The sequence below is a fragment of the Trichomonas vaginalis genome, chromosome VI (assembly GCF_026262505.1).
Source record: "Trichomonas vaginalis G3 chromosome VI, whole genome shotgun sequence".
In the NCBI taxonomy this organism is placed as follows: domain Eukaryota; phylum Parabasalia; order Trichomonadida; family Trichomonadidae; genus Trichomonas; species Trichomonas vaginalis.
The window spans coordinates 10,430,600-10,443,217 of record NC_067208.1 but is presented as its reverse complement, the minus strand read 5'-3'; the positions used below and the strand labels follow the sequence as shown (position 1 = coordinate 10,443,217).

Here is a 12,618-nt window from a genome sequence, read left to right as displayed (position 1 = left end):
ATATTGAATCTTAACTTTTCCTCCTGATATTGATAAAATAAATTTCAATTGTTCGTTTCCAGATCTTGTTAAAGAAAAAATTCACTCCTCTTAGATACAAAGAGAACTACTCTATCTAAATTTTTCAAAAAAAATACATTTTCTTATTTTACATATTAAAAAGTACCAATTTTTATTTCAAAATTTGAAATTTATGATTTTTTTGGAAAACTTTTCGATTTTCTGACACGGTAGATGCTTTTTATTTTATACACTATGCCTAAAATTAACTTTTCAAACCAAAAAAATCCTAATTAGATAATTTTTCAAATATTTAATCAGTTAAATTGAATATTATTAAACTATGTTATTATTTAAATAATTTCCATCTTTTGTAATGCATCAGCACATTACCTGAAAACTTTTTAATCATTCTAGAACAAACCAACATCGTATAATCCCATCATAGCTAATCATCCATTACAATTCTGCCTATTCAAGAGCTTGTGGTGAATTTCCTAAGTTCATTCCCATTCAAAATAAAGATATTCAACAAATTTCTTCCAAAAGAACTTCGTAAACTAACTAACAAGAATAACATCTTCCATTATTTTCAACATAAATACATTTTCAAAGAATAAAATGTTCTTTAATGATTTTTTATTTGGTGAGAAATCTTGCAACATTATTCTTTCATACTCAACTTCAATACAACAACTAACATATGATAGTTGGAAAAAATCACATAATAGAGCAGGTAAGTATTGTGAAGCTGAACTTTTATTTATCTGGTGTGATATGACCAAGCGAGGGACTCAGACTGCTGTATCTGTGGAGCAACATGACCAAGCGAGGGACTCAGACTGCTGTATCTGTGGAGCAACATGACCAAGCGAGGGACTCAGACTGCTGTATCTGTGGAGCAACATGACCAAGCGAGGGACTCAGACTGCTGTATCTGTGGAGCAACATGACCAAGCGAGGGACTCAGACTGCTGTATCTGTGGAGCAACATGACCAAGCGAGGGACTCAGACTGCTGTATCTGTGGAGCAACATGACCAAGCGAGGGACTCAGACTGCTGTATCTGTGGAGCAACATGACCAAGCGAGGGACTCAGACTGCTGTATCTGTGGAGCAACATGACCAAGCGAGGGACTCAGACTGCTGTATCTGTGGAGCAACATGACCAAGCGAGGGACTCAGACTGCTGTATCTGTGGAGCAACATGACCAAGCGAGGGACTCAGACTGCTGTATCTGTGGAGCAACATGACAAGGTGATTCAGTTTGCATTGATTGATAGTTCAATATCAGACCAATACTTCTCTTCCATGTTGCGGCATGGCGAGGCATTTTCAAGATTGGTACCGAAATTGGCTACTATCCCTAAATGCAACAATCATAAATGACACTTTTATCAAAAAACGTGTTTAATTCAAATTTGGCGGGCTTTTGGTCGTATATTAATTTAACTAATATGAATTTGGATTGTGCTTTCCTTATTGATGTAATGATATTTTCACTAATCAAAAATGAAATATACACAAGAAAAAAATTATTCAAAAATTATCATTGCATTTTATTTGAAGAAATTTTGAAAAAACATCATACACATACTATAAATGAATATTATCATCTTAATTTTAATAAATTTCATTTACTTGGAAAGATGCAAGATCATCTTGTACTTACTCTTCGATTTATTCCATGTAACTTCGCAGGTAATAATGGCGCACTTACCTCTATTTTGGATTTTTATAGTTTCCCTCAAAACACATTCTATGGACTTACGCTCGTATCGCGTTAAAAAATGTCGTTAAAATTGCCCACACGCCATCAAAAAATTCACCTTGCATCAATTTTATCCTTCTCAAAATATGTGTTCCATATCTGTTATATAATAAAATGCTTATTTTAACAAAAAAAGCAAATGCTTGTATAATAAAAAATTTTGGGGGGAGTCACCAAAATTTATAACGGCAAGAAAACAGAAAAATCATGGAGGGGGCATTTGCCTACTCCGGGAAAACAGTGACAGTGGACAATGAAGACTACGACGTTCCTCTATTTAGTGAATTTGAGGAGAAATGCAGTTGTGGAAATTGTCATATCACTTATTTTCCAAAAATACAAAAATATTTTCTTAATCAATGGGAGTGTAATTTCTTTTATCCTATGATTGTTATATTCCTTACACTATGTGCAGCAGTTTTCGGCTCATGGTCACTATTTTATACTACTTCCGGCGCAGCAACTATAATTCTCGTTGTAGTCTATCTATTAATATATTTCATTTGGTGGATTGCGTATCTAAATGCAATGTGCAGAAGTCCAGGATACTTACCATGGTTTTGGTTCATAGAAAAACGTCGAAAATACACTTATGAAGAGCAAATGGCAGGAATAATAACAACAGAAGAGCAAAAAACATTCGCATCAAACTTAGATCGTCCAGAACGTGCAGTGTTTAGTGCTAAAGCACGTAGAATCGTCTTACGCGCAGATCATATCTGTAAATGGATCGGAAACTGGGTTGGTTTAAAGAACTATCGATACTTTTTTACACAGCTCGTTTGGTTTATACTAGAGTTTATTTGTTTCTTCATAATATTCATCCTAGAAATTGTTGATATGGCGAAGAATGGCTGGAAAACAACAGTTCCGCGTATAGCTATGCTTATATTAATCATTCCTGTTATTCTTTTCTTCATATTCTTCATGATTGTGTTTGTTCGACACATTGGCTACCTAACTACAAATAAAACGACAGTACAAGCACTTAAAGCAGAACGATCAGGCGATTATACGAATCCTTACGACCTTGGATGCAGACAAAACTGCATACAAACGATTGGCGATGAAAAATACTGCTTTGCATGGTTCTGCCCGTGCCCAATCCCTAGGAATAGTGATGGATTTTACTGGAAGCGCAATGATAGTGCATTTGTTGAGAACCAAGGCGAAATTGTTCCTCCATCAAACGCGAATGCCGTTGATTATGAGAAGAATGACGATAACAATATTCTTCTCGCACCAAAGGATAGCGAAGAAGCCGAATATCTCAGCTATTCTGGCGAAGAAGAAAGCGAATCAAGTTCATTAGCTCTTATGTTCTCAACGCAAGAGACAGGAATCACAACAACAGAAGACACTCCAAGAAAAGCTCCTCCTCCACCCCCTCCAAAGCCCATGGCTCCTGTTCCTCCTCCAATTTCCGGTGAATTTTTTACCAACACAACAGATTACGTTCCAGAACCACAATCTCCTAAAGATGTAACACGTAGTTCATTCATAGACACACTAACAGACAAAACTGTTGACGGAGATGAAGATGAAGATTTCGATGATTATACTAAAGGTAAAAAACTTCCTCCTCTTCCAGTAGACATTCCTCAGGAATTGTCAATACGCGAGACAGATCCAGAATCCCCTCATCCTGCTGATCCGAAATCTCGAAGATATTACGAAAGTCTTCGAAAACCGCATTTCAAACATGAACCTGATTTCGAGAAGCCACTTAAGCATGTTCATGTTAAGAAAGTACGGATTGCAGTTAAGGATGAGAATGGAAACCCAACAGGACAACACAAAATCAAAAAGATCAAAACATTCTCTGACAAAGAGGCGAAAAACGAAAAATCTCGTACGAAAGGAAACATTATTTCTACTCCTGGATTCTCTTCGCCTCCTTCTTTACCTGGTTCGAGTCTTTCCTCAAAAGAAAAGAAAGATTTCATGTTTGGTTTCTCTATGTCATCGCGAGATTTCGGTGATGATACATTCGGTGATGAATACTACATCAAAAATAAGTAATATTTTTATGTTTGTTTATATGTATTTAAAAATGTTTTTATAGATATTATTTTTAATTAATTGAATTTTTCCTCACTTTCAATGTAAAAATAATTAAACCATTAATAATATAGTTATGACATATTATTATGATAGTTAGTAGAACAAACTAAATTTGAAAAATTTACTCCAAGTCAAAATTTAAATTGAAAAAAAAATGAACAATAATATGATTATTGATTATGATTACATTGCTAAAAATATAGATGCATACATCGATCAAGGTAATTTTTATGACATATTTGATGAAGATGTTATTTCCGAAGTCGTAAAGAAAGCAACACTTAAATCAAAAGATTTCGAACTTATGGTTTCACAAGGGAAATCAAAGTTTAACTCAGTAAAATTATATGAAATGACATACAAGAGCAATGTTGTTGTTCATTCATATGATGATGCAATTCAAATTCTCAAAAGTTACAAAGACTATTTAGGATTAGAGTCATCCAATAGTTTGATAACATTTTTTGAACAATACAAAGAAGATCACATATCAGATACAAAAGAAGTCCAAGAACTCAAAACAGAGATACAAAATCTTCAGAAAAAAGTGAGAATAATGGAAAATGAAATAAAGAAACTCAAAGATGATAATATTGAATTAACTAAATGCAAAAAAAGGATTATTTCAATGTTTCAACTTCCAGATTCTAATGATTTTAAATCTATTTATAATTGGCTTAAGAATAATGTGTACAACAAGCAGAGTATTGCTTTAGCATGTGCTGTAGGATTAAGTGAAATGAGACATAGAAATGGTGTAAATCCACTCTTGAAAGCATGTTCTTGTGGAGATTTTCAATTAGTAAAAGCTCTTATTGAAGGAGGATGTAATCGGAATGTTTATGATTTTTGGGGAATTAATTGTTTACTGTATGCAACAATTGATGGCAATCTCGAAATTATACAATATTTAATACAAAATGGTTTTGACAAACAATATAGAAGAAATTCTGATGGATGTAATGCTATTCTTTTAGCCTCTATTAAGGGTCATCTTGAAGTGATTAAATATCTTAAAAGCATCGGATGTGATGTAAATTTCAAAACAAACAAAAATAAAAACTGTGTTTACTTAGCATCAGAAAATGGTCATCTTGAAACAGTAAAATATCTTGTTTCATGTGGAATAGATCCAAATGAAAAAGATAATGATGGATACTCTCCAATAATTGTTGCATCGAAATATGGCCATATTGAAGTGATAAAGTATCTTCAAAGCATCGGATGTGATGTAAATTCAAAAACAAACAGAAATGCAAATTGTGTTTTGGTTGCTTCATCGAATGGAAAACTCGAAACAGTTAAATATCTCGTATCTTGTGGAGTAGATCCAAATGAAAAAGATAATGATGGATTTTCTGCAATTATTGGTGCATCACAAAATGGTCATCTTGAAGTCATCAAATATCTTCAGAGTATTGGATGTGATATAAATTCTAAAACAAACAACAATGCAAATTGTGTTTTTTATGCATCATCGAACGGTCAACTCGAAACAGTAAAATACCTTATTTCAATTGGAGTTAATCCAGAAGAAAAATATAAAGATGGATTTTCCCCAATCATTGTTGCAGCAGCAAATAGATGTGGGTGATGGTGGTTATGTGGGTTATGGTTTGAGTGGTTGATGGTGGTTATGTGGGTTATGGTTTGGGTGGTTGATGGTGTGGGGATGGTTTGGGTGGTTGATGGTGTGGGTGGTTGATGGTTTGGGTGGTTGATGGTCATCTTAAAGTAGTTAAACATCTTCTTATGACATGATGCAATAAAAATGATAAAACAAATAATAACGATTCTTCACTTCATTTGGCAGCAACAAATAGATTTTATGAAGTCGTCGAATATTTAGTTTCAATTCGAGTCAATCTTAATGATCAAAACAACGATGGAAAAACAGCATTTGATTTAGTAAACGATGCAAAAAACAAAAAAAATATATGATAAATATGAATATAATTATGTTTATGAGTATCTTTATACTCGAAATGGTGTTAGAAATGATTATAATTTTATGAATATAATTAATCTTCTTACTCAATCAGGTGCAAAATAAATATTTATTATTATAATAAACAAATAATTTTAGAAAAATAAAAAACAATAAAAAGATAAAAAGATAAAATATAAAATAAAATAACATTGGATTACCACCATGGACGCCATCCTTTGAACATCATGCAGATATTCAGTGTGCTTGTTGCTTCTGATATGAGTGTGTCGACTTGTTGTTCAACACAGAGATTTCCTTTGTCCGGGAAATCGTCTCCTGTAAGTTTTGCAACAATTCGTCTGATAAGGACATCTGGTTGTTTCTCTTCAGACATCTTCGCAGTTCCCATCAGAAGAGGATCATGAACGAATGTCTCAAGAAGTCCACTAATCGTGTCTTTGTGGAGACGGAGCAAGTTCATGACATTGATTGAACACTGGCGAAGAGTTCCTTCGACTTTAGCAATTTCGAGTGCATTAACGAAAACTCTTGTTAATCTGAAAGGAACTGTTTCTGGATAGTGTTCTCTATGTTGTGCAACTTCGAAACAGTCTCCGAAATCGATATGTAAAAGTTTGCCTGTCTTAACACACATCATGATGTTTCCTGGATGTCTGTCGCCAAGTCCTAAGATGTATCCAACCATCGATGTTGCTGCAAGACTCTCTGTGTAGACAAGGCGTCGACTAACCCAGTTAGAACTGTCACTAGAGTTAACGAGGATGATTTGTTGGAGATCATCACCTTTAGTCTTTGAAAGACCGAATTCGAAACTCTCTTTCCTTTCGATCGCAGGAAGTTGTTCGAAATTAGGACACATCTGAAGAGTGTTGTTGATCTCGACATTCAATGGAATCTTCCTCCGCTCTCGGTAGTCACGCATAAGTTCATATATTGTTGTTGAATCACGAACCCATCCGATTAATCCGACATTAGGAGCAAGAGGAAGAATAGAATATGTAGTGAGATTCCCTGCCATCGCTGATGCCATGATTGTGTTAACAAATGTAAGAAGTTGGACAACGCGTTGATCGAGGCGAGTGTCTTCATTCGCTTTAAGGAGGAACTTGTACTTGTTTCCATCTGTTGCGTTGATCGAAACTGCGCGAGGACGTTGTTTTGATGTGAAGACATTCATCACTGGATCGAATGAATTGATTCCGATGTTGGGACCATGGAATTTGTATGTCCCTGGAACACAAATAAGAGAACTCTTGAATGAAGCAAGAGATGGAGATGCATCTTCGAGGATAACACTCTTGATACTTTGTGCTTGGTTCTGAAGTGATGTATATATTCCTGTGTAAAACTGCCATGCAAGATGGAATGATTCAATTCCACTCTTACCTTCGAAATAACACTGTGTGAGTGTGTGTGCTTTTGACAGTGTTGCTGCAAACTGTGCTTTGAATGACAGTTCCAGGAATGACTGTGGTGGATTTGATATCTTATCATGATGTTGCAAAAGAAGTTTTGCTGCTGATTTAGGATCATTTTGATGAAGATATAAACGTGAACTTTCATCAATAGCATAACACCATATTTCAAACCATGATGATGCAACACGAACAAGTTCATTTCGGCAGATCCTTGAATCTTCAACAAGTGTGTGATGTGACATCTTCAACTTCTGGATAACTGTTTTAATGATCTCACTTCTGTCAACTTGATAAGGAAAACTCACTGATATCGCTTGCAAAACAACATTCGGATGATTATTTCCAATATATGTTAATGTGTCAACTAAAAGTTTGTCGAGATCACTGTCATAACTTAGTTTTGCTGTTATCTGTGGCAAATGCTCTGCAATGTATTGGCAAGGAACATTTGGAAGATGCTTTCGAAACAGGTCGTATATTTCTGTGTTTCCGTATTTGAACAAAATAGAGAAAACACGTAAAATAGAATGCATTGGAACAGGAGGATTCAAACTTAATACCATCATCAAACCTTCCAAAGTTGCTTTTAAGGAATCTTTGTCTTTATATCCGCTTTGTTCGAAAATAGCAATATTTACATCGCTCCACAATTTCCAAATTTTGAAATTGTATTTCGAAAGATTCAAAGCGTTTTTAGTGTGTTCAAAAGATTCTTTCAAACAACCTTTGTTCAAATAAACTCTTCCAAGAGATTTCGAGATCTTACAATACAAATTAGACTTGTTATCACAAAGTTCTAATGCTTTTAATGATCCTTCAATCATTTCATCAACTTTTCCTGAATAAAGAGCCATTTCTGACTTCAAGAAAATTGTTTCTGCTTCTTCTTTTGGAAGTTTTTCCAAAGCGATCAAAGCAATTTGTGTTTGTCCTTGTTTGATTGTTGTATTCAAGAAATCTGTCCAATACTTGTTCATCTCTTCTTTCTTGAAATACAACGATCTGATCTGCAACAAACTGAAATAATCACTTTGTCCATTGAAAGAAACTTGTTTTAATCTGTAATCCCAGTTCTTCATGATTCTTTCTTTTCTTTTTTCGTAAAATGAAGTTCCTTCGAGTTCTTTGAGTTCTACAATTTCCATTAGTTCAACAACAAGTGTCATTTGAACGAAATCATGGTAAGAACGTTCGAAATCTCCACTTAAAACAGGGAATGTGTTTTCAACATTTGTATTTATGAAAATTTTGATACATTCTTTTGTTTTTTCATAATCATTATTCAAGAAATTATAAATTGCATGTAAAAATGATGTTTCTGGTGTTAAATTAACATTCTTCATGTGAAGCATGAAATCATCAAGTTTCCCATTACCATAAGCTGCAACTGCTGAGAATTTATTACTAAATCCTCGTGAACAAATTTCTAAATCTTTAAAACGTGACAAATATTCTAAACAAGTCATTTTGTTGTTAAGTAAAATGACATTATTTGGCATTATTGTTAATTTCTTTTCCCAGAGTCTTAAAGCATCTTCCCATACACCTAAGAACTGATAAGTATTTGAGTTAAAGTCTTGTTCTTCTTTTGTTCTACTCAGTTTTCTAAAAACTCCATTTGCTGCGTATTTCAAACCAAGTTTTTTGTTGATATTAATAATAACTTGTGAAAGTTTTTCTACATCAGTATCGAAAGCGGCTTCAGCATATCTCAATGCCTGATGATATTGTCTCATTTTGTTTGCAACATGCGTCAATAATTTGTATTTTACTGGAAGAGGAGCTCCAGATATTTCAAGTAATTCAATCGAACACAAAAACAATCTGACGATGAAAGAAGGACAATCATTAGATATCAAAGCGTTCTTCATTAGATCTAAACTGAGTGTTATTGTCTTTGATTCCAAAATATTAATTGCAAAAGCGACAGGGAACAAAGAAGAACAAATATGAGCATGATTTTCAGCCAATTGGTAACAAGCGGAAATTGCACGACTTGGAGAGTTCCTTATAAACACAGGTATTGTTTCGTAGTACCATTTCTCCCATTGTGTCTTTGTCCAGTCTTTTGAAGGTACTTCGAAATTTGGTTCTGTATAAAAACTCGTTGGATTTGACAGTTTTCTTGGCATCGCGAAATGTTGAGAAGACTGTCTTTGTTGAGGAGCAGGAGGATCTGGTGCGAACTTATTCTTCAATGCCAAAGGAATTTCAGTGTTTGTATTTAAACAATCCAAGATTTTGTTTAAATATCTGTCACTTTCCAAATTAATTACTTGAGTAATTTCAGGAAGTAAAAACAAAACATGGTTTCTAAACAAAATAATGAAACAAATGAAAATATTAATAACTCTTTGTCTTAAATCTTGGTTATTCTGATAAACTAACAACAATGTTTTCAATATTTCGTGTCCGAAATCTCCATTATCTTTGATAAAAGTCAGAATTGATTGTAATTTAACAATCATTTCTCCGCAAATCGTTGTATCCATTATGTGGGATTCGATGTATTGTAGAAAAGCAGGTATAACTAAATAATCTACAATAGAAACAAGTGATCCCAAACTCACGAAAACACTGAAAATGTCATTTGCGATGTCATTTTGAACGGTTTTTATCGATGACAAAAACAATTTTGTCAATCTATGAATATGAGGTTCCAAAACATCAGGAAGTTGAGTAGCAATCCACTCTGTAGCTCTTAGTAATGTATGGCTTGGCAATCTTCCCCGGTATTTGCATATAACATCAACAGTTGGAGGCACGACTTCATCGGAAAAAGATTGTCCCAAAACAATGATAAAATTAGGAAAATTCTTCAAAATAATCGAAATTGTTGATGGACCACCATTCAATAGATATTCTTTTATATAAGAAACCATGAGATTACTCAAATCTTCTCCAATAGATCTGTAGTTCTTCATAACTGTTAATAAAGCTTCAACAGCATATTGATGCAAAGTAACTAAACTGTCATTTCCAATGATTTCCATCAACAAAGGTAATGCTGTTGATACAGAAACATATGTTAAACTTACTAATGGATCAATGGATTCACTAAGAGGTTTAAACGTGTTTGCAGGATTTTTGACAGTGTCACGTTTTGAATTTAATAACGGCTGAACAATTTTTGGATCAATTATGCCGAGTTTTGTTATTATTACAATGATCAATGATTTAATTGTTTGTTCCTCTATTTTATGTGCCAATTCAAACAAAAGAGGAACAATTTGCAAATCAGATTTCCACAGAAAATCAAGTAAATCTGTTTTCTCCATTGATGTCAACAAAAGAGTCAAAACAGCGTTTAATCTATTTGGACTTAAATGGAGTTTTATGTTTGCTTTGATGTGATTTATCAAAAGATTGTAGTTCTTTATGTTCACATCACTTTTAATCAATGAATTTAATAACCTTAAACTTCCTGTATTTTGGAATGGAAATTCAAGAATCAAATTTGTTAATTTGTCTTTGTTTTTGATGGGTTCAACACCTTTGAGATTAACAATTGTTAGTAGTTGTTTGATATAGAACTTGTCAATTGTATTTGACAATTTCAGATTTGTAAATAATTCATTAACTAAATTTGAGAGGATTTGTAAAGTGTCAGAAAGATTACAAAGCACTTTAATAGCAGAAATACAGATATCTATATTCGTATCATGGCACATAGAGTAAACCAACGGTACGAACTGTTTTTCTGTTGATTTCAAGTGTATTTTTCTCAAAACTCTGAGTTTTAATTCATCATTTGTTTCTGCGGAGACAAAAACAATCAATCTCTCGGGAATTCCAATGTCCACGTCTTGATGTGATAAAAGGAAATCACTAATACAGCTTCTAACTGTCTTGTCTGCATGTATAAGTAGATTGGCATACTGTAATATCAAGCGAACAGTCATTTCTTCAATTGTACATTTAAGGTTATTTAATGCTTTGAAAGAGAGCAAAATTTTTGAGGGATCTTTTGTGTTGATGAACTCATTTAGTTTGGGAATCAACTCCATTTTGACTGATGATGCGTGTTTGGGCCATAATTCAACGTATTTCACATATCCATCAACTAATAAATCATCTGGAGGAAAAGAAAGAACAGAGGCCATTCTCTCCTGGTATTTCGGATCTTCTGGACTAAGTAATGAGAGTATGGCATAGGCACTTTCCGAAGAAGTGTTCGTTGAACAAATAATTTGTAATAAATTTTGAACGGCTTCTGAATGCAGTGTGTGCAATCTGTTGGAGGCAAGGAATGAGAACTCACCCAATGTACGTAATGCGCATAATCTCGATGGAGATTTCTTTGCAATAAATTTTTTGTATAATGTAAGCATTTGTGTAATGTGTTCGTACTTAAATAACTTTGGAGTGCATCGGTATGCGAGAGATACAAGTTCTAATGAAGCATTCGTTGGTTTATCTACTGATATTAAATGTAATGGAGGATCAGCAAAGGTAAAGACGGATGCAAAACGAGGAGCAGCATCTATTACGGAACGTACAGCATCAACAAAGCCTGAAAATTGAGGATCTTGGCTTGTAACTAAATATGATGAAATTGTAACGCATAATGTTTGAATATGAATCTGTTGTGATGATTCTGAGAGTGTAAGAGCGATTTCTAATGTATGACAGCCTGCTGCACGTACTTGTTTATCTTCATGTTGCAATGATGATAAAATTGAAGACTGAACTTGCTCCATATTAGAGATTAAAGCATTAGGAAAGTTTCGAAAGAATATGTTGATGAGATTTAATGCGGAAATTTTCGATTCGCTCTTGTATGAAATCGTCCATTCAAATATTTTTAATCTAAATTTCGAAATAATGCTTTCTAATGAATTTCCTGCGTATTTGTATATCCAGACGAGTGCTTTTTCGAGAATTTCCCATGGGTATTCATCGGTAGTTGGAGGAATTTCGAGTAAATCTCTGGCAATTCTAACTGCTTTTGCTTGTTTCGAAGATAAATCAACTGATATTATGGCATCGATAAACATTAAGTAATGACTAACATTTCCATTGAGTCTATTCAATGAAATTGAATAAAATAATTCATTGAAATAGAATCTTTCTTCATTTACGAGTGTTTTCGCGCGATACGTATCTTGAATATATTTCTTGAAATGTGCCATCGCGATTTTAAACATGGAATGTTGTTTATTTTCTGAAAGTTTGATAATTTGATCAATTTGAAGAAATAGCGAGCTGCGCGTTTCCATTTCGTAATATGGAGATTGATTTATTATCTCATTAGTACTCGGAAAAGCCAGCTCAGCCATTTTAATTCAAAATCTTTCAAAATCTTTTTGTCACTTTTTCATCAAATGTTATTTGAATCATACTTTAAAATCACAAATTTCTAACATCCCTATATAAAAATAACAGTAAGAGAGTATGCATTACAATCAGCAGG

The 12,618-nt window shown here is 33.7% G+C and overlaps 3 protein-coding genes across 3 annotated transcripts; 2 read left to right on the top strand and 1 right to left on the bottom strand.

The window, feature by feature from the left end:
• Positions 1-1,963: 1,963 nt before the first annotated feature.
• TVAGG3_0839670 (cysteine S-palmitoyltransferase protein) lies at positions 1,964-3,826 on the top strand (the record flags this gene model as incomplete). The annotated part of the gene is made up of 1 exon (XM_001327291.1): positions 2,157-3,794. The coding sequence occupies one exon, from the start codon at positions 2,157-2,159 to the stop codon at positions 3,792-3,794; it is 1,638 nt and encodes a 545-aa protein (XP_001327326.1).
• A 164-nt stretch (positions 3,827-3,990) lies between these two features.
• TVAGG3_0839660 (protein ubiquitination) lies at positions 3,991-5,430 on the top strand (the record flags this gene model as incomplete). The annotated part of the gene is made up of 1 exon (XM_001327292.1): positions 3,991-5,430. The coding sequence occupies one exon, from the start codon at positions 3,991-3,993 to the stop codon at positions 5,428-5,430; it is 1,440 nt and encodes a 479-aa protein (XP_001327327.1).
• Positions 5,431-5,898: 468 nt separating this feature from the next.
• TVAGG3_0839650 (ataxia telangiectasia mutated (ATM) -related family) lies at positions 5,899-12,484 on the bottom strand (the record flags this gene model as incomplete). Its single annotated transcript, XM_001327293.2, has 1 exon — positions 5,981-12,484. The coding sequence occupies one exon, from the start codon at positions 12,482-12,484 to the stop codon at positions 5,981-5,983; it is 6,504 nt and encodes a 2,167-aa protein (XP_001327328.1).
• Between the last annotated feature and the right edge of the window lie 134 nt (positions 12,485-12,618).